The sequence below is a fragment of the Myotis nattereri genome (assembly GCF_964212035.1).
Source record: "Myotis nattereri genome assembly, chromosome: 16".
Classification (NCBI taxonomy): domain Eukaryota; kingdom Metazoa; phylum Chordata; class Mammalia; order Chiroptera; family Vespertilionidae; genus Myotis; species Myotis nattereri.
Window position 1 is genome coordinate 23,644,749 of NC_138091.1, and position 24,218 is coordinate 23,668,966.

A 24,218-nucleotide genomic window follows, 5' to 3' on the forward strand; every position below is an offset into this window, starting at 1 on the left:
AAACACTGTCCTGGTTGGTCAGAATGAAGCTGCTCTGATTCAGTGGTGAAGATGTTGATGGGGATATAGCTGCACAACCAACTGAGGGGGAAAGAAGAGGAAGCCTCAGTTCTATTGGTTGAAGTAGGATGCCAGGAAATCCTCTATCAGGGCTGGCTCAGATAGCAGAAACACAGTGCAGGAAGGCAGTTCAGTGCAGGCTGCAGGCAACTTAGTGCAGCCTTCTCCCTCAAGTGCTGTTTGCACGAGAGGCCCCTGGTTAGAAATGGCTGCTGGGCTCCGTTTTTTTGTATGTGTTTTGTTTGTTGTTGTTGTTGTTGTTGGTGGTGGTGGTGGTGGTGGTGGTGTGTGTGTGTGTGTGTTTGGTTTTTTTAAAGCCCAGTTAAGCCACCAGGAGCCCTTCTTAGTAGGTATCTCTTTCTCAGGGTCCACAAAAGGTAAATTTTCAATCTGCATAGTTACTCATGCTAAAGTAAGGAGTTTAGACTTTATTCTATGTGTGTTTTTTAAACATAGTACAGATGTGATCAAATTGGTGTTTTTAAAGTTAACTCCCCTAGCAAAGACTGGAAGTGTGAAGGAATAGGGTGGGGGAAAGAGAATCAAGGTAAATTTTGCACCTTAAATGTTGCACCTGAGATGAATGCCTCACTACCCCTCACTCTACTCTACTCTAGGCTCCGCCAGACATTGTCAGTACCCTAACCATACCCCTCCAGCTTCACCTTTACAAAACATGCAGATGGCTTCTGGTTGCAAGCATCTGCAATTCTCTCAGAGGACTTCCTGACAGTCCAAATGTGGGACAGGCCAGAAGAACTTGGAAATTAATATCTGATAGGAGAAGCCCTCAGCCATTGATAAATAGGAAGCTGCATAGTCTCACAGGTGGAGCATTTCTGAGGTATGTTCTATTCTGTCTCCCAGAGTTACCCAATGGCCTTGAGCTTCAGTTGCCCAATATTGCATTTGATACTCAATAATGCAAGCTTCCTTCATTTCCTGTATTTCTTCCCTACACCCTTACCATTGTTTTTTTGGAACCACCTCCCAAATGAACTTGTACTCAACATTTTAGATCAGGGTCTGTTCTGAGAGAACCCAAACAAAGACAATGATCAGGACTGGGGCATAATTGGATCTAAGGAGTGAAAGAAGAGGTTAGTTAAGGCTCGCTAAGTGTTTTCTTTTTTTTTTTCATGTTTAGAAGGGTGAATGGTGATGGCATTTATTGAAATAAGGAAAGGAAAGAATAACAGGTTTGAGGAATGATACAAATTTAAGCTACCTGCTTGATAGCCTGACAGAAGTGTCCAGTAAGAATCTGAATGCCACTGAAATGTATTATGATGCATTTGTAGGAAGTTATGCAGAATCAAGTCCACTGGAAAATAATGGAAGCATTGTCTAGTCTAAACAGCATTAGTTTGCATTTGAATTACTCAAAGTGTATAGCATTCTGCACACCTCACACTTCCACCCGTAAGATTCTAGAGTCATTCCACTTAGGTTGTTGGCTGTGAGCTAGCCTTTGTAAATCTAGTTTAGGACTCTCCACACACACTCCCAATAGATTTGTAAATTGGTGAATTGTAGCATTTGGCATCTTGGTTGGCAAGACTGTCAGTCATATATGAAAGAGCAGCCAATTATCCTTGAGGAAGGAGTTTCATAGTATAAAAAAGAAATCATACATTATTCTGATTACTCAGACTACTAAAAGATATATGATTTACTTGGATTTGTTATGAGTCTTGATCCTCTAGGTATTGACAGAAAGGTATTGCAGGAGGTTGCTAGTGTAGCTCATCCAGTAAGAATAGCTAGAGAAGAAAAAAGGCTGAACATAACCCTTTCTTGATGAACACTTAAAAGTAAAGCTAAGGCCCTAGCCGATTTAGCTCAGTGGATAAAGCATTGGTTCATGGACTGAAGGGTCTCAGGTTTGATTCTGGTCAAGGGCATGTACCTCAGTTGCAGGCTTGATTGGGGCATATGCGGGAGGCAACCAATTAATATGTCTATCTCACATCATGTTTCTCTCTCTGTCTCTCTCTCCTCCTCCCTTCTACTTTGTCTAAAAAAATCAATGGGAAAAATATCCTCTGATAAGGATTAACAACAACAACAAATTAGCTACTATAATTTGCTAATTTATATACAATATAAAAAGAAGTAAATTGTGGCATCAAAAATATAAAATATGTGCGTGTGGAGGGGAGTAATAGGGTAGAATTTTTGTGTGTGATTGAAGTTATCAGCTTAAAATAAATTTCGCATCTATTAGATGTTTTATGTAAGCCTCATGTTAACCACAAAGCAAAAATCCATAGTAGATACACAAAAGATAAAGAGAAGGAATCAAAACATACCACTACGGAAAATTATCTGTTCACAAAGGAAGGCAAAAGGAGAAAGGAACTATAAAACATTCAGAAAACAATAAGATGACATTAGTAAGTCCTAACCTATTAATAATTACTCTAAATGTAAATGAATTAAATTCTCCATCAAAATGCATAGAATTGCTCAGTGGATTACACAAACAAGACCCAATTATATGATAACTACAAGAGACTCACATCAGCTTAAAGGACACATATAGGCAAAAATGAAGGGATGTAAAAAGAGATTCCATGCAAATGGAAACCAAAAGAGACAAAATAGGCTGTAAGCCAAAAACTGTAACAAATTCATTATATAATTAATGATAAAGGGTTCTATTCATCAAGAATTATGGGTTGCAGACTTATAACATAAATTGAATTCACAATCTAGCTACGTTACTTATGTGAAAATTGGGGCACTGATTGGTAAGAAAGGGGACCCTGAAATTTGGAATGGTGACATTTAATTGGACTAGGAGACTAATAATCTCAAACACATGAGCCACTCTGAGCCTCTTTTGCCAATGGAAGCAGTTTTTTCTCCGTATTTGTGGAGACTGACCTCCTCTTAATTGAAAACATTGTAATAATCTCATCTTGGGCAATAGCCTTGCAGCGGGATGCCCATTTTCCTCAAGACTCACAACAACCACCTCTTATTTCTAGTAAAATCATAGCTAAAATCAGATCTTAAAATGCTCCAACAGGGTAAATACAAAGTCTGACCAGGAGGAAATGGCTTTTATTGCAAAAGATTTTCACTGCTTACATAGTGGCAGAAACCCAGGGAATGTGTGCTAGTATATTATAAGGGAGTTAAAGCAAGGAGCACAGACTATAACACTGGCTTGGTTAGAATTTCTTGTTATGGGTACACTTACCAGAAAGTAAGGATTTAATGTGTTAGCATTTATAGCTGGGAGTGACACTAACCATTTGGTGAGTTCACTAAAACATAGACTCCACAGTGGCCTATGTTTATTCAAATTGAGATACCAGAACTTCCTTGACATAACATAAAGAGATCCAAAGGCTTAGGGAGATAGGAATTTTGAAATAGATTTATCACATATGACCTGCACATCTACTACCCCAAGTACATCCCCCTAGAGGACTCTGGGGACATTACTAAGGCACTGAAAAATACATTAGAGAGTGGGAGTACTTGCATCCTTGGAAAGCTCTATGGTAGCTTTCATCCATAAGCTAGGCATGATGGGATGATCCATTTCAAAGTATCAGAGGTCAATATCAGTGTTTAACCACCAAAGACAAGGTGGGTATATTTACCATAAAGAGAAGTATAGATATAGTGGTAATCAGGTATTTTGACCCTTAGTGATCTTTGTGGCTAAATTATCATGGTGGTCCTAGGAATAAAATAGATGGCCAGTTTACTAAAACATTGATCATCTACACATAATATTAAAAATCCACATATGGTGGAAAAAATATTACTTCAGTCACCACAGTGGAAAATTCAGACCTTTTACCCAGTTTCCAAACTTAAGCATCTTAATTGAAAGGAAGGCTTGATCCCCTTAAATGAGAATTCTGCAGCACTGCCATTAATATACACTGAAAATCTTCCTCTATGTCTTCTCCACAAGGGACGTCTGGCCATTTTGTAAAATGATTGTGTGCTAGGGAAAAAGAAATGTCCAGGTTTTTAGAGATTTCTAAACATTGGCACTAAACTGATGTTAATTCCTGGGGGCCCAAAATGCCACTGCAGTCTACCAGTTTAAGTGGGGGCTTGTGGTGGACAGGTGAGAGACAGAGTCTTTTTAAAAAAAATCTTTATTGTTAAGCCAGGCTGAAGGACCCCCCCCCTCCCCCGCACGAATCTTGTGTACCGGGCATCTAGTACTCGCATAATGGAATTGTGTAGAGAATTTTAAAGAAGTGGTCTGATCTATATATTACTATAGAAATATCTCAAAATCATATTATTGAATGAAAACAGCAAGTTGCAGTAATATATATATATATATATATATATATGTATATATATATATATATATATACTTTTTTTTTAATTCTTCCCCCAAATGCATAACTTCGGTCTAATCATGAAAACTCATCGTCAATCCCAAATTGAGGGACATTCAGCAAAAAACCTGACCTGGACTCTTCAAAAGTGTCAAGATCATGAAAGCCAAGGAAAGACTGAGAACTGTCACAGATTGGAGGAGACTGAGGAGACAAGACAACTAAATGCAATGTGGGACCCTGGATGGGATCCTAGAACAGAAAAGGACAAGAGTGGAATAACTGGTAAAGCTCTAATGAAGTCTATAGTTTAGTTAATCGTATTGTACCAATGTTAATTCCTTAGTTTTAATTATTGAACCAAGGTTATATAAGCTATTAACATTCGGAGAGTCTGAGTGAAGGGTACACTGAAACTTTCTATACTATCGTTGCAACTCTTCTGTAAATCTAAAATTATTTCAAAATAAAATGTTAAAACAAAACAAAAAAAAATCTTTATTGTTGAAAGTATTACATAATGTCCCTCTTATTCCCCCATCAACCCCTGAGAGATAGAGTCACAATTCAAGTTTGAATCACAGGGGGCTGAGTGGGTCCATAGAACCACTATGTAGTGATTTAATCAGTTCCTGGGTGTATAATTAAAATAGATACCTGATAACTGGCAGAATTTCCATATTGGCTCTCTGATCCTGGAATAAGGGCCATTATAGTCTGAAGGGTCAAGTTAAAGATCTTAGAAATCTCCCTCCCACACATACACACATACCAGGAGAGTAAACAAAAATTATTGCTTTCTTGGGAGAGCAGAATGTGGGATTATAGAGATTAATGACACCAATAAAGATCTGAAAGAAGCAGAGGTGATGAAATCTATCTCTTGCCAATTTAACTTTCCTGTTTGGCCTGTGAAGAAGGTGGATGGATCTTGGAGAATGACTGTAAATTATTATAAATTTAATCAGGTGATGCCTTCAGTAAGAGCTGCTCTTCTATAGGTAGTATCTTTACTGGAATAAATCAACATAACCCCTACCATTTGGTATGCAGCTATTGAACTGGAAAATGCTTATTTCTCCATACAAATTGGCAAGGAACACCAGAAGCAATTTGCTTTTACTAGGCAGGGCTGACAATATAACTTCACAGTCTTGCCCTACAATTACATCAGTTCTCCTACTCTCTGCCATATTATACCCCCAAAAAGATAAGAGTATCTCAGCCTTCCAATCAGCATTGAATTGCTCCAGTACATTGAAGACATTATACTAATTGGATCTGGGGAGCAGGAGGTAGCAAATGGGAAAAAGGAACTATCAGAGTCAAATATAATTTACTAGGGGCCCGGTGCACGAAATTCGTGCATTGGGTGTGTGTGTGGGGGGGGAGGGGGGAGTGTCCCTCAGCCCAGCCTGCCCCCTCTCACATACTGGGAGCCCTCAGGCGTTAACCCCCATCACCCTCCAATCGCAGGATCAGCCCCTTGCCCAGGCCTGATGCCTCTGACAGAGGCGTCAGGCCTGGACAGGGGACCCTCATTTCCCCCCATCACTGGTTCTGCCCCCAACCCAGGCCTGAGGCCTCTGGCCCAGGAATCATGCCTGGGCAGGGGACCCCCATCTCCCTCTGATCGCTTGCTCCACCCCCCGCCCAAGCCTGACGCCTCTGACCCAGGCTTCAGGCCTGGGCAAGGGGACCATCATATCCCCCCAATCCCCGGCTCCGCCCCCCGCCCAGGCCTGATGCCTCTGACCCAGGCTTCAGGCCTGGGCAAGGGGACCATCATATCCCCCCAATCCCCGGCTCTGCCCCCCGCCCAGGCCTGATGCCTCGGCCAGAGGAGTTGACCCTCATCACCCTCCGATCACCAATCACCGGATCGGCCCCTTGACCAGGCCTGAGGCCTCCGGCAGAGGTGTCAGGCCTGGGCAGGGGACCCCCAGCTCCCCACTGTTGCAGGCTCCGCCCCTGCCCAGGCCTAATGCCTCTGGCCTAGGCGTCCGGCCCGGGCAGTGGGGACCTGCAGTGGCAGCAGGGGACGCCGTGATCGTGGGCTCCGCTTTAGGCCCAGGCAAGGGACCCCTAGCTCCCGGGACTGCCAGCTTCAACCGTGCCCAGCTCCCATCGCTGGCTCCACCCCTACTTCCTGCTATCACTGGCCAGGGCGGCAAAGGCGCCTGATTCTCTGATCATGGCTGGGGGGCAGGGCAAAGGCGGCCCCAGGGCCGCCTTTGCCCTGCCCCCCAGCTCTTAGCTCCCCCCTGGGTTTCAGATCACTGTCAGTGGCAGGGGGCTTCTTCCTGCTTTCCCTTTCGCCTCCCTGCATTGTGCCTACATATGCAAATTAGCCGCCATCTTGTTGGCAGTTAACTGCCAATCTTAGTTGGCAGTTAACTGCCAATCATAGTTGGCAGTTAATTTGCATATAGCCCTGATTAGCCAATGAAAAGGGTATCGTCGTACGCCAATTACCATTTTTCTCTTTTATTAGTGTAGATACTTGTAAATTTTGAATCATTGTGAAAGTGTTTTAAATTTCTCACCTATTTATATAAAATAAGTTCTCATCAACATGACTACCTATCTCTCAATTGCTGTTTCTATCCCTCACTCCCTCTTCCTTCCTCTCTCTCTCTCTCTCTCTCTCTCTCTCTAATACATAAATATCAATAAAAAAATAAATAATAATGACTACCAAGTGGTCATTGTTAAATTCTCTTTTTGAGGAATTACATAGTTATTTCAATCACAAAACCTTACATTAAAAAGTCATGTTTACAGCCCTTGCCGGTTTGGCTCAGTGTATAGAGTGTCAGCCTGCAGATTAAAGGGTCCCAGGTTCGATTCTAGTAGAGGGCATATGCCAGGGGTGGGCAACCCCTGGCATGCATGCCAAACATGGCACACCAGTAACATTTGCTGGCACGCGAAACCCTCTCTGATAATCTTCCATTTACAATTTTTGTGAACATTTGAATGACTTAAATGTTAAATTACAAGGAACTGGCAAGACACTTGATGTTATGTTTGGTTACATAAAGGCTTTTGAAGAGAAACTGGAAGTCTTTAAGAGGGATGTGGATGGTGAGAGATTTAGATATTTCCCAAACCTCAAGAGGCACATCAAAGACCTCCCAAAAGATGACAGAACAGACTGTCAAAGCCTTCAAAAGCTGTTTTTAAACATCATGGAGTCAACTATTGAGCAGTTCTTCTCAAGATTTGCGAAATTCAGAGAACTGGAAGAGACAGCAAAATTCATGAGGTTTCCAGATAGCATGAAACTGGAGGAACTAAACTTACAAATGTTTTCATGGATAGACATGGCTGACTTTGAAATGCAGTTGATTGAATTTCAGAGTAGCTCAATTTGGAAGCAGAAATTTGTTGACCTTAGAGTTGACTTGGAAAACATTGAAAAAAAGCGATTAGAGACCGGAGTACCAGAGAGAAGTAGCAAAAAAGAACTACTGAGGACTTGGAATGCCATTCCAGAAAATTTTTTCTGTTTAAAAAACTTTGCAACAGCGTTACTCTCCATGTTTTCATCCACATATGCTTGTGAAGCTTTGTTCTCAGTGATGAATTTTGTTAAGTCTCGTAATAGGAGTATCCTGATGGATGAAAGTAGTAGCTTGTGCATATCTCTGAAGGTCACGAAATATAAACCTGATGTAAAATCTTTGTCATCAGTGATGCAGCAGCAAAAGTCCCACTGATAATATCAAACGGAATCATAAAGTTTTCTGTTGGACTATCAGTGTACATGTATACATTAAAAAATAAATGCTATGCATACAAGCCAAACCAATGGACAAGGACAACAGGGGGATGAGAGCATGAGTGTGTGTGTGTGTGTGTGTGTGTGTGTGTGTGTGTGGCGGGGGGGAGGGGGGTGAGGTTGGAGGTTAATGGGGAGATGAGGACACATTTGTAATACTTAACCAATAAAGAAATTTAAAAAAATAAAAAATGTACTTTTCATCATCATATACTGTGTTTTTGTCGCTTGAATGAATTTTATTATTTCTTCAAGGTTCTTCACATATGTACACCTTAAGAGATATCAAGTAGGCATAACATGTTCTCAAAAAATTAGGGTTGGCACGCAGAAGAATTTTGAGTCAGAGATTTTGCTGGTTTGGGCACGCACTCATAAAAAGGTTGCCCACTCCTGGCATATGACCAGGTTGTGGGCTTAATCCCTGGTGGGGGTGCGCAGAAGGCAGCCAATCGGTGGTTCTTTCTCATCATTGATGTTTCTATTTCTATCTCCCTCTCCCTTCTTCTCTGAAATCAATAAAAAAATATTTTTAAAAAGTTATGTTTACAGATACAATCTCAGGTTTTTCACTAAATTTTTTAGAATAATTTATTTAGAAGCATATATAAATTAATATTTATCATCCTTAATATGTTTATCTTATTTTTCTCATTATATAATATATAAAGAAAACAACTTTTTCCATCCAGGCCATACAGTTGCCTTTTTAATTTACCCTAGTGTGCTACACAAATATCATTTCTATGGATGTTAGGATATGAAAAAAGATAGAGAAGCACTGCTTTAAACTTCAGATCAGGATTCTTAACCTCAATTAATTTTAGTAAATGTATGAAATATGGAAGTGTATCTTTCTGGAGAGATGATGAATAGTTTTCATCAGGTTTCAAAGCTTAAGAACCAGCTGGTCTCAGGAATTTCAGAACTTCCCCTATAATTTCACCCCCAAAGAAGAAATGATACAAATTAAGGATTAATTGAACTCCAACAGCACAAACAGGTCATTATCATGGGTGAGAAGAATAAAGGCACTATTAATGGAAGTAGGAGGACTTTTATCTTTTTGGCACACGCTTGTGGGAATATTGCTCTTGGTTTCTCTTCTCGAATTCAACCAGTATAGTAAGAGGATTCTAGGATTTTCTCTCTATTTGAAGTAGAGACCTTCTCTCTCAGATCACCCGAAGACCAAACAGGAACCAGGGTTGAGCCCAAGGAAAAATAGGTATAAATGGGGCAGAGAGCATAGATTTCAATGCTCACATGTGATCCAGCTCAGTTCACAAAGCAACTATATTGGGATCTGCAGCGAAAGCTTTAAATCAGGGGTGGGCAAATTTTTTGACTCGAGGGCCACAATGGGTTCTTAAACTGGACCGGAGGGCCGGAACAAAAGCATGGATGGAGTGTTTGTGTGAACTAATATAAATTCAAAGTAAACATCATTACATAAAAGGGTATGGTCTTTTTTTTTTTAGTTTTATTCATTTCAAATGGGCCGGATCCGGCCTGCGGGCCGTAGTTTGCCCACGGCTGCTTTAAATCCAATATCATGAAGCCCACATTTGCCTAGACCTTCTCCTCTGTGTGTCTAAAACACTTTGTACATATCTACATTTCATATCTCTCTTGGGGACTAGCAGTGGTGACAAGCCATACTACCACTAAACCCTAGTGTCATTATTTGATGTGGTTTCCCCAGCTAACAGGCTATGAGGCTGTTAAGAGAGGTAGATAGACTCCTATTTTGTTCTTAAAAGTGTCTACATATAATACACATTCAATATTTTCTCAATTAAGAGTGAATAAGCTAAAGAATATGCACCAATAATTTCTAAATCTTCGTTTTCTTAAAAACTCATATATCAGGAAGAGATACTTCCCCTGTAAATTAATAAATTAAGTTCCTGGTACAAACTTAATGTGAATTTATAGTCCCAGTTTTGATCAGGTTGTATCACCTCAGATACGTTGTATAAAAATATTCTATGCCTACCTACAGATGAGACATCCTAACCACGAATCTACTTCTCCTACTATTAAGGCATGAATCATCTCTATAGTTATTTTTGTTCCCTTTTTGCTAGATGCTATTTTCTACACATAGGGCACACTCAGCAAAAGCTAACTGAACTTGGAACAAACATTAGAGACCAATGATCTTAATTACATACAAGGCTTTGCAGTTTATACTGCACTTTACCATACACCATCTCATTTGATCACAGGAATCCTGTGAGTTAGAGCTTCATTGTAGAAGTGAAGAAACGAAAACTCAAAAAGTTTCAGCCATTTGCTTAAGGTTTTAGAGCGGGAATTAGAAGCCTATGGCAGTGCTCTTTCCCACGGTAAGATTAATGAAATTGTCTCTCTCGTCTTCCAAAAGAATTCCTTAAGTTTATATTGCTACACAAAAGTAGTGTTGCTGTCTCTGAGACAGTAAGAAAGTGAACATATAAGCACATTTCTAAGACCTACTGATTTGAATAACTTTTTCTAGAATGATTCCTTGGTTTATAAGCCACGTGTGTTTCATTTGAGTTCATTCAGCTTCCAGCTATGTATATCGCTTGGCTCTGCATACAGCTGCCTGTTTGGTCTTCGAAGCTCTGATTGAGAGTTCTTAACTTCTGAACTTTTATCTACTCTTTTCCTGTTGACCAGGTAGCTCTGGGAAAAAGTCAAGGTAGTTGAATCTGTGAATCATTCATCTTCACTTTTGTCTCGCAGGCATCCTTGACCACCACCAGGGGGCAAAAGCCGACCAGCTGGCTTCTCTGTAGCTCGCGTCCTCTCCACAGGACAGTGCGGCAGGGGACCCTGGGGTCTGATTCTCCTGGAACCTCCCTGCCAATTATGTCAAGCGCAGGGCCCCGGGGAGAGAACAAAGGCTCACGCAGGGGCTCCCGTGGCTCGTCCCCATACAGAAGCCAGAAAGCGCTCATCAGCCCCGTCAGAGTGAAAGCAACGACCAGACCCTAGCAGCGGTTCTCAACCTGTGGGTCGCGACCCCTTTGGTGGTCCAACGACCCTTTCACAGGGGCCGCCTAAGACCATCCTGCATATCAGGTATTTACATTACGATTCATAACAGCAACATTACAGTTATGAAGTAGCAACAAAAATAATTTTATGGTTGGGTCACAACATGAGGAACTGTATTTAAAGGGCCAGAAGGTTGAGAACCGCTGCTAGAGTTTGAGTGGCAAACGGGCGGGGGTGGGCTTCAGTGACTGCAAACTCCGGAATGCGTTTTCTGCAGCTTTGCTGTGTCTGCTGGTATCTACCAGCGCATCCACTCACACTGAGAAATCCCTCTGTCAGTGCTCTCTGGGTAACCAACGGTATTTGCACAGCGCATTCTTCCCCCCTTTTTAATCTTGATGTTCTATTATCTCCTTGGCTGAAGGTGCTGCGGACGGCTTGTCTTTTAGAAACGGATTCCTTTAGAATAGGTTCATCTCCATTTCACACGTGTCCACGAAAGAATGAAATCTAGAAACGAGGCGAAGAAACCTCCAGAAGCACATCCTGTTCAATGTCTTCCCAGCAGGAAGCAGGCGGCAGGTAGATGGCAGGTAGATGGCAGGTTGGACCCTCAGCACTGAGCCCAGCCTCTCCGCACCTCAGGAATAATGAATGAGTCCTCACACAGGGGCCCGAGGGAGAGAGGACATGGGGGGAGGGTGGGGAGAGGGGGCGCCGCGAAGCGTCCCAGGGAATACAGTCAAACATCTTTCTTTCCAAAAGACTCGTCAGACAACATGCCCGGGCTCTGAGACCGAAGGGTGGGAAAGCTGAGAAACAGCCCGCGAGCCCGGGCCCAAGGGGGACGACCAACGCGAGCCCTGCTCCCGCCGGAAGGGTGTCCGGCTCCTAAGTCGCACCCCCACTCAGAACGGGGGTCTGAGTCCCGCGGAGCCCGTTCCCACCGGAAAGCGTGCCGGCGTCAGGGTTTCCCTTCAGTTTCTTCGCCCCCAGGTCGGTTAAGCCGTGCGCCCACCTCATAAAATGGTTATCTGTGGGGAGTTGGGATTCCAGAGGCCCCCGCCCCGGTTCCCGTCACCCGACCCGACTCCATCCCCCGCCGCGGGCGGAGGACGCGAGCCCAGCGCAAGGGAGGAAACCGGGAGGGGGCGGCGGCCGGCGGCGCACACTCCCGGCGGCTTCCGGCAACTCAAGGGTTAGCGCGCGGCAGCGGCGCGCGCCGAGGGGAGAGGCGGTTGCTGACAGGTGGCGCCTGCGCACTGGGAGCGCTCATTGTGCCCCGCAGCTGCCGAACCGCCCGTGCCCGTCAGTCCGCCCGCCAGCCGCCCGTTCGGTGCGTTAGCCTGCGAGAGGCCGGCGGTGGGTGCGGAGCCTGCGGCCGTTCCCGCGGCCTCCTCCTCCCCCTCCTCCCCGTCCCTCTCTCCCCGACCCCGCACTCCTTTCCCCATTCCGGCTCCGTCACCCTCCCGCCCCTCACACTCGGGACGAGAATGCCCTGCCCGGAACAACCCAGCAGCGCCTAGATGGCTTTGGTCACGGTCCAGCGATCGCCTACCCCCAGCACCACCTCCAGCCCCTGCGCCTCGGTGAGTCTCGCCCCGCGGCTGCTCCGCTTGCTTCTGTCACTGCGGCTCCGCTTTGCCTCAACGGGTCCCGCCGAGCGCCACTGCGCACGCGCCGCGCCGCGCCGCTTCCCAGGCCTTGGCGCTCGGCGGCCGCGAGCCCCCCACACCCCCCATCTTAGAGACGAGCTGCAGGAGCGACGGGACGTTGGTTTGGGGCCCCGTCACTCTGGGCACCGCGCTCTAACCGCCCTCGCCCGAAGCCCCCTGCGGCATGCTTTCCTACGGCTTGAGCACTTCCTTTCGGGAATGAGTCATTCTGGCTCTTCACCCTCCCCCTTCCTTTTCCCTCTGTTGCTTTGCTGCAGGGAGAGGACCGTGGGACTCCGGCGTGGCCCCTTACATCCATCCACGGCCGCGTACCCACACGCATTTCGTGGACCCGTATTCGAGCACCGCGCACCCGCCTTCAGGCTCGCTCCCTGCCTGCCTTCCCCGAGCCACTTGCCGTCGTCCCTGTGTTCTGGGCTGTTCGGCTTCCTTGGACTGCTGAGCGGTAGTTATTCCTTGGTCTTTTCCCTCCTTCCCTCCCGCAAGAAGCAGGCTGTGGTCTCTGCCTCTTGAACTTCTCTTTTCCTCTGTGGAGATCCCCAAAGCATCTGGGGCTGCAGAATGACCGATGCCAATTCCTCTATATCTTGCAGACATTTATGCCTTACACTCACTGCTCACGATCGTTCTTATTCTTGGGTCACGTTTGTATGGCTCGTTAGTTCAGATGCCTATGCCAGTGAGGCATGCTTCCAGCAGGAAAATACCCAGCAACCAGCCTTTTCCTGCTGGGCCCTTCTTTGCCTTCGTTCCTCACCCCACCCCCACGCCTGCGCACACTATTCTTTTAGACTTTATTTTTGAAAATACTTATTTTTTTCAAAATAAAACATTGCACCAGCTGGGCGAAATGGGATCTTTCATTGAAAAGTAATCCAGATGTTTTAGAGGGAAGCAGACCGAATGAAACTATGGGCAATTGGGAAAACCGTCTTGAACTTCCTACAGAACTGTAATTTTTTAAACTGTGCTGGTGGATTTAGTAGTTTCAAGTTGCAAAAAGATAGGCAATAAACACTGTGCCACCTTCCACTGTAAAAAATCGGCTTAATGTTATGTTTATATGTTGACTGGCTTGTAATTTTAACATAGTTTCCTGAATTGCAAAATTTTGTATACAGTGGTGGTTTCTTTCTTTCCCCCCTTAAGCTTTCTTTTGCATTTTTGTGTGATCTAATTGATAAATATATCCTAATGATAGAAGTGATTATATTTCATAGGTTAATTTACCTAGTGTTACTCCAGAGAGCAGAACTAGGATCCTTGGGTAGAAGTTCAGGGAGGCTCATTTCCAATGATTGTAAGCAAGAATTTTGTGACAATGAGGTGGACTGCCTTGCAAAATAGTGAGTGCCCATTGCTGAAAGTATTCAAGCAAAGTCTGGAGGCCTTTTGCAAACTCATTAGTCAACAGAGCCAAATATCAACAGTACAATGATTGAAATTTCTTTTGAGAGCCAAATATTTTAAACTTAAACTATATAGGTACGTACACTGTTATTAACTTAATTAGGGTACTCCTAAGGCTTTGGAAGAGCCACACTCAAGGGGCCAAAGAGCCACATGTGGCTCGCGAGCCGCAGTTTGCCAACCACTGGCCTAGGAGGTGATAGAAAGTATTCCTGAAATGGGGAGACTTCTAAGGCTTTTTCAAAGGTTCTGTGATTTGAAAATAATTGCCCTTCAAAGGTAGACAACAGCTTAAGGTCCTCTGAAGACAAGTATCATAGGGATAGAAATTGAATATACAATACTTTATTCTTATATGTGGTACTTTATGCCAGTTTTTGGAAAGTCACTAACATACTATCAGACCATCTTAATTCACTCCACTAGTGAGCTCTGAGGATAGTGGTTGCCAGGATTGATTTTGTTTAAAAAGCAACTGAAGCTTAGTAGAATCATGTAAATAAACTAGAAACCAGTATTATAGTGACATAATTTTTGTTGGTCATTGTTGAAAACATTTATGCTATCATAATATATGTACATCAAGTTATACTATTTTTCTTGAGGTGAATGATTAGTATACATGAAGACCACATCTATGATTAAATTCATGCCATTTGATATCACTTAATTAGCCAAACTTGGTTATTTTAGAGTCTTTAGGTATGTTAATAGTCACTTTTGACATAATTAGTCATGTGGTAAGCTCAGTTGCTGAGCTAAATGACTGATATTTCTACATCTACTTGCTATACTAGCCTGGTTATTTCAGTTGTTTATATGTGGCCCAGGATGTAAAGGAACCCTGGGACTGATGTGCGTGTGTGTGAAACAATCAACATTATTAACATGACTGATGAGCCAATTACCTTTCCCTTTAAATTGTCTTCCCGTTTCAGTTCAGCTGAGTCGTCTCCTAGTCCCTGTATTCTAGCCTGTGTTTCAGGATGCTGTCTAAATTGCATATATTTCCTGTTGCATCTTTTGCTGTATGAATAGGTTGAGTTGTTGGTTTTTTAAAAATGAGCAAAAAGAATCTAGAGAGTCATGAAAGGAGAAACTTAATTTTGTAAGGCTGGAAATTTATATTTTTAAATTAATTATAGTAAGCATTTTATTATATGCTTTTACTATAGGAATTTTAAAATTTTAATAGTGTCAGTTTTTCAGTATTCTTTCATTAGGGATTAAACAAACTATTGATCACCTACTGGGTGTGAATGACTATTATAGATACTAATATTTATAAGAGATATACTTTATCAGGATCATGTAATCAGGGATAGGATGAAGAAAAAAGGGGAGAGGATAGAGGAGAGTGAGGGAAATGATACTGTATGTACATGAATATTCAGTTTGTAATGATAAGTATTGTCTGGATTCAGATGAAGATAAATTCACTAATGGCAAAAGTAATATCAATCTCCAAATCTCTTGCGTCTTTCTCTATGCCAGACATCATGCTAAGTCAGGGGTGGGCAAACTTTTTGACTCGAGGGCCACAATGGGTTCTTAAACTGGACCGGAGGGCCGGAACAAAAGCATGGATGGAGTGTTTGTGTGAACTAATATAAATTCAGAGTAAACATCATTACATAAAAGGGTACGGTCTTTTTTTTCAATAGTTTTATTCATTTCAAACGGGCCGGATTCGGCCCGCGGGCCGTAGTTTGCCCACGGCTGTGCTAAGTGCTTTACATGGATTGACTGACTCATTTACTCCACAGTATGCCCAAGGGAAATTGCTATTATCCCCATCTTACAGATGGAAGAAACTGAGGCAAAGAGCAAATAAGGAGTATGCTCGGTGGCACTCCGCTGTTGCATCTGTAGTTTAAACCCAGATGTGTCCAACTAGAATCTGCCATCTTTTTCCTTTGTGATAATCAAAGGGAGGTATACAACATATCTGGCTCTTGAACGAGCCCTGGAAGGATGGGCTGAATTTCTATAGGTTGAGCTGGAAGCTGGAAAGTAGAGAATATTCTAGGTGGAGAAAAGCTATATACACCAAGACTTAGAGGCAGAAAAGTACAAGGCATATCTGAAGGACTTAGGCCCATTTGAAGAAGAATTTGGAAAGAGTAATAGGCAATAAAGGTGAAGAGGCAGCTAGGGCTGCACAGGGACTGCTGGGCTTAGGAGTGTGAACTTGATAGAGAAGATAATGCAACGTCCTCAGGGGTTTTTGAGCAGATATGATCACTGGTGTTTTAAGAAAATCAATCTAGAACCTGTGGGCTAGAAGGATTGGAGAGAGGGAGAGGCCATGAGTGGATCCAGTTAGAGCAGTGGTTCTCAACCTTGGCTGCACAGTAGAATCACCTGGGAATCTTTTTAAAATCCTGATTTCTGGGCCTCAACCTCCAGAAATTCTGTTTCTTTGTTACTAATGTTGTGGCCCCACCCCATAACAAAGAAACAGAATTTCCGGAGGATGAGGCCCAGAAATCAGGATTTTAAAAAGATTCCCAGGTGATTCTAATGTGCAGCCAAGTTTGAGAACCACTGCGTTAGAGGATGTTACAGTAGCCCAGGTGTGAGATAATAAAGGCCTGAATTGGGAATGTGAAGTGATAATGGCAAGAAAGGGGCAGATTTGAGAGATTGTGGAAAAGACACAAAGGACCTGGGGATTGACTGGGTAGAGGGAAGGAGGAGTCAGAGATGCCAGCTCTAGGAATGTATTGTTATTCCTAGATCATAAGTGTGTCCTAATTAATTGGCAATTTAAGAATTATCTCTTTCCCTCTGTTCTTTCTGCTATGAATTTTCAGAATGGATACCTATATTGATCTATGGCAGTGGTTCTCAACCTTCCTAATGCCGCGACCCTTCAATACAGTTCCTCATGTTGTGGTGACCCCCAGCCATAAAATTATTTTCATTGCTACTTCATAACTGTAATGTTGCTACTGTTATGAATCATAATGTAAATATCTGATATGCAGGATGTATTTAGGCGACCCCTGTGAAAGGGTCGTTCGACCTCCAAAGGGGTCACGATGCACAAGTTGAGAGCTGCTGCCATACAGACACAGTGAACTGCTACAAAAATCTTTTAGTCTTCTGTAGTGCTTTATATTTCTCAGAATGTTTTTGTGATCATGATCTAAAACTTTCTAGAGCAGCCTTGTAAGTTATGCAAGACAGGTTACCAAGGTTAAAAGACTTGCTGAGGGTTATAAAACTGGTTGGTATAAGAACCTGAACTAGAACTAAGTCCCTTGGCTCTTGGTCACATCTCTTTCCATGGTGTGATAAGAGAAACAGCATTAGTTTCTGGTCCCGAGAACTTGACTGCCAGTATAGTAAAGGAACCAAGACTTGAGATACAATCAAGAATCACACTCTCTTTGGAGTTCATTTATATTGTAATCTTGAATACCTAAACTCTGTGCAGATCATTTTTAGGTAATACCCTTATTTAAAACCTTGGGCATTTAGTGTCCTTACTCTCAGAAGATTATAAAATAGGAATGAGAAGTGGCACTGCTGCTAAAGACAGGCTCCTTATAGTTCTGGGAAATGATAACTGTGATGGTTTTACAGCAAGGGAGGAGGAAGGAAACCTGTAGATAGCTGTCCTAAGGAAAAAACAAAGCAGTTACGGAGTACTTAATGTAAGGCCAACTACCCACATAACATTCAGTATTCCCTCAGAGCTAATATTATATGGTCATATTGATGATCCTGAATATCATAAGAAGGTTTAATCTTGTTTTGTCTTGATTTAAGCAGTCAAGATTGAGTAAAGTATATTTTTAGATAGATGTTCATCTAAGTTTCACCAAAATTTTGATGTTTAAAGTAGACATTTTAATTAATTGGGAAATTTATTTCCTGTTTATGATGGATAAATAAGATATTGTTGAATTATATATTTCAAATATGACCCACACCTCTCTCCCTAAGCAGAGAAAATAAAATCATAGCAAATATGAAATCCTATATAATAAAAGGCTAGTATGCAAATTGACTGAACAGCAGAACGACCGGTTGCTGTGATGCACACTGACCACCAGGGGGCAGACGCTCAATGCAGGAGCTGCCCCCGGTGGTCAGTGTGCTCCCACAGGGGGGCTGGCAAGCGCAGTGGCGGTGGCAGGCTCCCGCCTCCGCAGCACCACTAAGGAACTCTCAGGGGATGTCCTACTGCCGGGGGGGGGGGAGTGGGCCTAAGCTGGCAGGCGGACATCCCCTGAGGGGTCCCAGACTGTGAGAGGATGCAGGCTGGGCTAAGGGACCCCCCCTCCCCATTGCAAAAATGTCGTGCACTGGACCTCTAGTTGATTTATATGAAGCATAAATACTTAAAAGTGATGCTTTTTAATTTTTTGAAGACAGCTTTAGAAACTCTTTTAAACTGTAGAAATAATACATGGCCATTATAGAAATTTGGAAAATACAGAAAAGTACAATAAAGAGAATAAAAGAGTGTGTGTGTGTGGGGGGGTAATGTGGGGATAAGGACACATATATAATAACTTAATAAAAAAATTTAAAAAAAGAGAATAAAAGATATGTGCTATAAAGCTGTGTGTATATTTTACATATTTGAATTGCTGATGTATATATAATTTTACATTTTTAAGTTTGATGTATATCATAGATGTATTGCCATATCACCTCAATGGCTGCATTGAGTAGTTATATTACAACTTGTTCTAACCACTCCATTATTGATGAACATCTTGGTGTTTTCCAACTTTTTTGTTTTACTATTGTAAATTCCATTACATGGATATCATTGGGCATAAATATTTAACTGCATTTTAGAACTTTTTTCATTTTTTTAATTTAAATTCTTTTTTAAAAAAGTATTACATATAGTATTATATATGTCTCCTTTTATCCCCATTGGCCACCCCCACCCCCCAGCACAGGCACTCTCCCCTCCCCCCACCTGTGTCCATTGGTTATGCTCATATGCATGCATACAAGTCCTTTTGTTGATCTCTTACCCCCTTACCTGCCCCCCCCCCAACCCCCCACCCTCCCTCATAGGTTGGACAGTCTATTTGATGCTTCTGTGACTCTGGTTCTATTTTTGTTCATCAGTTTATGTTGTTCATTATATTCCACATATGAGTGAGATCATGTGATATTTATCTTTCTCTTCTCTGACCGGCTTATTTCACTTAGCATAATGCTCTCCAGTTCCATTCATGCTGTTGCATATCGTAAGAATTCCTTCTTTTTTACAGCAGCATGGTATTGCATTGTGTAGATGTACCACCATTTTCTAATCCACTCATCTGCTAATGGGCGCTTAGGCTGTTTCCAAATCTTAGCTTTTATAAATTGTGCCGCTATGAACATAGGGGTGCATATGTCCTTTCTGATTGGTGTTTCTGTTTTCTTCGGATATATTCCTAGAAGTGGGATTACTGGGTCAAATGGAAGTTCCATTTTTAATTTTTTGAGGAAACGCCATACTGTTTTCCATAACGGCTGTACCAGTCTGCATTCCCACCAGCAGTGCAAGAGGGTCCCTTTTTCTCCACATCCTCGCCAGCACTTGTTGTTTGTTGATTTGTTGATGATAGCCATTCTGACAGGTGTGAGGTGGTACCTCATTGTTGTTTTGATTTGCATCTCTCAGATGATTAGTGACTTTGAGCATGTTTTCATATGTCTCTTGGCCTTCTGTATGTCCTCTTTCGAAAAGTGTCTATTTAGATCCTTTGCCCATTTTTTTATTGGATTGTTTATCTTCCTTTTGTTAAGTTGTATGAGTTCCCTGTAAATGTTGGAGATGAAACCCTTATCGGGGATAACATTGGCAAATATGTTCTCCCATGCAGTGGGCTTTCTTGTTGTTTTGTTGATGGTTTCTTTTGCTGTGCAGAAGCTTTTTATTTTGATATAGTCCCATTTGTTTATTTTCTCCTTAGTTTCCATTGTCCTAGACAGTGATGGCGAACCTATGACACGCGTGTCAGAGGTGACACGCGAACTCATTTTTTTGGTTGATTTTTCTTTGTTAAATGGCATTTAAATATATAACATAAATATCAAAAATATAAGTCTTTGTTTTACTATGGTTGCAAATATCAGAAAATTTCTATATGCGACACGGCATAGGAGTTAAGTTAGGGCTTTTCAAAATGCTGACACGCCGAGCTCAAAAGGTTCGCCATCACTGTCCTAGGAGATAAAGGTAAAGGTACTGCTACGACAAACGTCTGCTAGTTTGCTGCCTATGGCTTCTTCTAGGATTTTTATGGTTTCCCATCTTATGTTTAAGTCCTTTATCCATTTTGAGTTTATTTTTGTGTATGGTGTAAGTTGGTGGTCTAGTTTCATTTTTTTGCACGTATCTGACCAATTTTCCCAACACCATTTATTGAAGAGACTGTCTTGACTCCATTTTATGCTCTTGCCTCCTTTGTCAAATATTAATTGAGCATAATGGCTTGGGTCGATCTCTGGATTCTCTGTTCTGTTCCATTGGTCTACATGTCTGTTCTTGTGCCAATACCAGTCAGTTTTGAGAACAGTGGCTTGGTAGTATAGCTTGATATCTGGTATTGTGATCCCTCCAATTTTTCTTTCTCAAGATTGCTGCAGCTATTCGGGGTTTTTTTTTTACTCCAGATAAATTTTTAGAGAGTTTGTAGAATTTTTTCTTTCAATCCTCACCTGAGGACATGCTTACTTGGAGGGGAGGGGGAGATCAATTGGTTGCCTTCCATAGGCTCCAAGACTGGGAATGTGCCCTGGTATGTGCCCTGACCAAGAAACTGGCAACCTTTCAGTGCACTGGACAATGCTCAACCAACTGAGCCACTTCGGTTTGGTGCATTTTGGAACATTTATTAAGAGTTCAAGAAATAAAATTACTGGATCATAGAGTATAAACAATTTTAAACACTTCTATTATATTATATATTCATATCTTATAGAAAGGCTGTTCCAATTAACATTTATTCTAACCAGCATAGTATAAAACTGTCCATTTCTCCTAGCTGTATTAACACTGGATATTCTTATTTTGTTTTTAATCATTAGTCATTTTTGAGGATAAAGATAGTTGGTTTGGTGTATTTTATTATAGACTAGAGGCCCGATGCACAAAAATTCATGCAAGAGCAGGCCTTCCTTTCCCCGGCTGCCAGCACTGGTTTCCCTCCAGCACCCGGAAACCAGGCTGCCTCACCAGCTTCCCTCTGGCATGCAGGACCTGGGCTGGCTTCCCTCAGGCCTCCCGCAGGCACTGGGACCTGAGCTGGTTTCCTTCCAGCCCCGGCTTAGTCAGGAAGGATGTCCGGAATGACATCCAGAAGACGTCTGGTCTAATTAGCATATTACCTTTTTATTATTATAGATTGAATGTTTTTCAGATGTTTATTAGGCATTTCTATTAAAAATTTTTAGAAGATAGGTTTTTTTTTGTTTTTTTAAAAATATATTTTATTGATTTTTTACAGAGAGGAGAGAGATAGAGAGTTAGAAACATCGATGAGAGAGAAACATCGATCAGCTGCCTCCTGCACATCCCCCACTGGGGAAGTGCCCGCAACCCAGGCACATGCCCTTGACCGAAATCGAACCTGGGATCCTTCAGTCCACAGGCCGACGCTCTTTCCACTGAGCCAAACCGGTTTCGGCTAGAAGATAGTTTTATTGAATATAATCTACAAACCCTAAAAACTGCTTTAATGTATACAATTCAGTTGATTTTTAGTAAACTTACAGAGTTTACTAAACAGAGTTTACAGACTGCAATCTTCACTGCAATCCTGTATTTCCGTTTTATGAGTTTATTCTTTTCAATCTATATACCCTCTTTTCTTTTTTTAAGAGAGAGAAAGGGAGGAGAGAGAGAGAAATCAATGAGAGAGAAATATCAACATTGACAGGCTGCCTCCTGTACGCCCCCCACTGGGGATTGAACTGGAAACCCAGTGTGCACTGACCTGGAATGAAACTGGTGACCTCTTGGTGTATGGGTAGATGTTCAACCACTGAGCCACACACATGCCGAGGGCAATCTATATACCCTCTTGATATATTATGAATATGAGTCTTCTATTGTATTTACTAAAACTATTTGCTTTTTAATTGTTTGTATTACCCTCAGACTAAAGTCTATGCTACAGAGTTTTGCTAGCAAACTTTCAGTGAGCCAACCTTACTTATCTCTTCAGCCTTGTCTCTTCCCAAGTCCCTGCCTTGCACACTGCTCAGTCAAGCTGACATGTCATGCTCCCCTTTATCTCTAGGCTTTGTACACACTGTTTCCTTTACCTGGGACACTTTTCCCTCTTCTCTTTACATGACTAATTCCTACTCATCCTTCAGGTCCCAGGTCTGTCACTTATTCTGGGAAGCTTCCCTGACTCCACTCCCAGACCATGGTAGGTGCTCCTTCTATGCACACCATGGCACCCTTACTTACCTATTGTGGCTCCTACACATGACTAATTCCTACTCATCCTTCAGGTCCCAGGTCTGTCACTTATTCTGGGAAGCTTCCCTGACTCCACTCCCAGACCATGGTAGGTGCTCCTTCTATGCACACCATAGCACCCTTACTTACCCATTGTGGCTCCTACCTCTTTATTATACTTGGTTGTGTGACTGCTTATCGCCCCAACTAACCTTTAAGCCAGGGACTTGGTTTATTTGTATCACCAGGGGGGCCAAAAGTATTGGACACATGGATCAATGGATGGATGGATAATGCCATATTTAGCAATCTTTTCCATTTTGAGTTCTTCCATTGTTTTTAAGCATTGTTCTGTTTCCAGAAGCCCAAAAATATGACCATCTTTAAGACTTTTTAAAATTTATTTGAGAGAGAGAGAGAAAGGGGGAAAGAGGAGAGAGAGAGAGAGAGAGAGAGAGAGAGAGAGAGAGAGAGAGAGAGAACGAATCATCAGTTTGTATTCCACCTATTTAGGCATTCATTAGTTGATGCTTGTGTGTGCCCTGACCAAAGATTGAACCCACAACCTTGGCATACTAGGAGGATGATCTAACCACCTGAGCTGCCTGGCCAGGGCCCCTTTAAGATTTTTGATATGTATTGCTAAATTGTTCTCCAGAAAAGTTGAATCAAGTTTTGTTGACAAGCTATATATAAAAATGTATGCTTCACTGTACCCTCACCAGCCATGAGTGTCATCATCATCATCATCATCATCATCACTCACTTTCTTTCTCATAAGAGCCATTCTTTATTGAACATTTACTGTGCATCAGACACTGTGCTGAGTACCTTACATGCATTATATTACTTAATTTTTACATCACTCCTATGATGTAGATATTATTATTATCTCTATTTTACAAAGAAAATTGAGGCTCAGAGAAGTAAAATGAATTGCCCAAGATTATAGGAATAGTATCTGACCTTAGAATCCTTTCTTTTAACCACTAGTATTTTATTGCTGTTTTAATTTACATTTTTAAAATCAGAGGTTAAACATTTTTCCAAATGTTTATTATATATGTTTTATATTTCCTGTTTTGTAAGTCATTGATGTGAGTAGCCCAACTTTTTCCATAGATATTTTTGCCATATTGATTTGTACATATTCATTATATACTAAGAATATTAACCTTTTTCTGTTTTGTTGCACATTTTGCCTCAGTTTTTCATTTGCTATTTTTGTTTGCTTTTATCATATTTATTTTGATGTACAGATATTTTAAAAAATTTAATGCTATCACTCCAAAGTCTTTTGTGTGTGTTTGATTTTCACATTGTTTTCTTAGTTCAATTTTCCATCAATATGGTAGAGAAATATTCACCTGTATTTTCTGAAGTTGTCTTATGGTTAATTTTTGTATTTAACTTTAATCACCCGAAATTAATTTTACTGCATGGTATGAGGTAAATATTAAATTAATTTTGTTCTAAATAGTTAACAACTTGTCCCAGTTCATTTTATGAAATAGTCACTCCTTTTTCTAATGGTGTACAATTCCACC

General features: G+C 41.9%; 2 protein-coding genes across 2 annotated transcripts in view; one reads left to right on the top strand and one right to left on the bottom strand.

The window, feature by feature from the left end:
• EFCAB5 (EF-hand calcium binding domain 5) overlaps positions 1–12,813 on the bottom strand; it is a 104,154-nt gene extending 91,341 nt beyond the window's left edge. Inside the window, exon 1 of the mRNA XM_081108939.1 lies at positions 12,710–12,813. The gene's annotated coding sequence lies outside the window, so the exon portion shown is untranslated. The remainder of the gene's footprint in view (positions 1–12,709) is intronic.
• Positions 12,392–24,218, top strand: part of SSH2 (slingshot protein phosphatase 2) — a 222,059-nt gene continuing 210,232 nt past the window's right edge. The window contains exon 1 of the mRNA XM_081109555.1: positions 12,392–12,740. Within this exon, the coding sequence (XP_080965681.1) occupies positions 12,678–12,740 (63 nt within the window). The 5' untranslated portion in view covers positions 12,392–12,677. The remainder of the gene's footprint in view (positions 12,741–24,218) is intronic.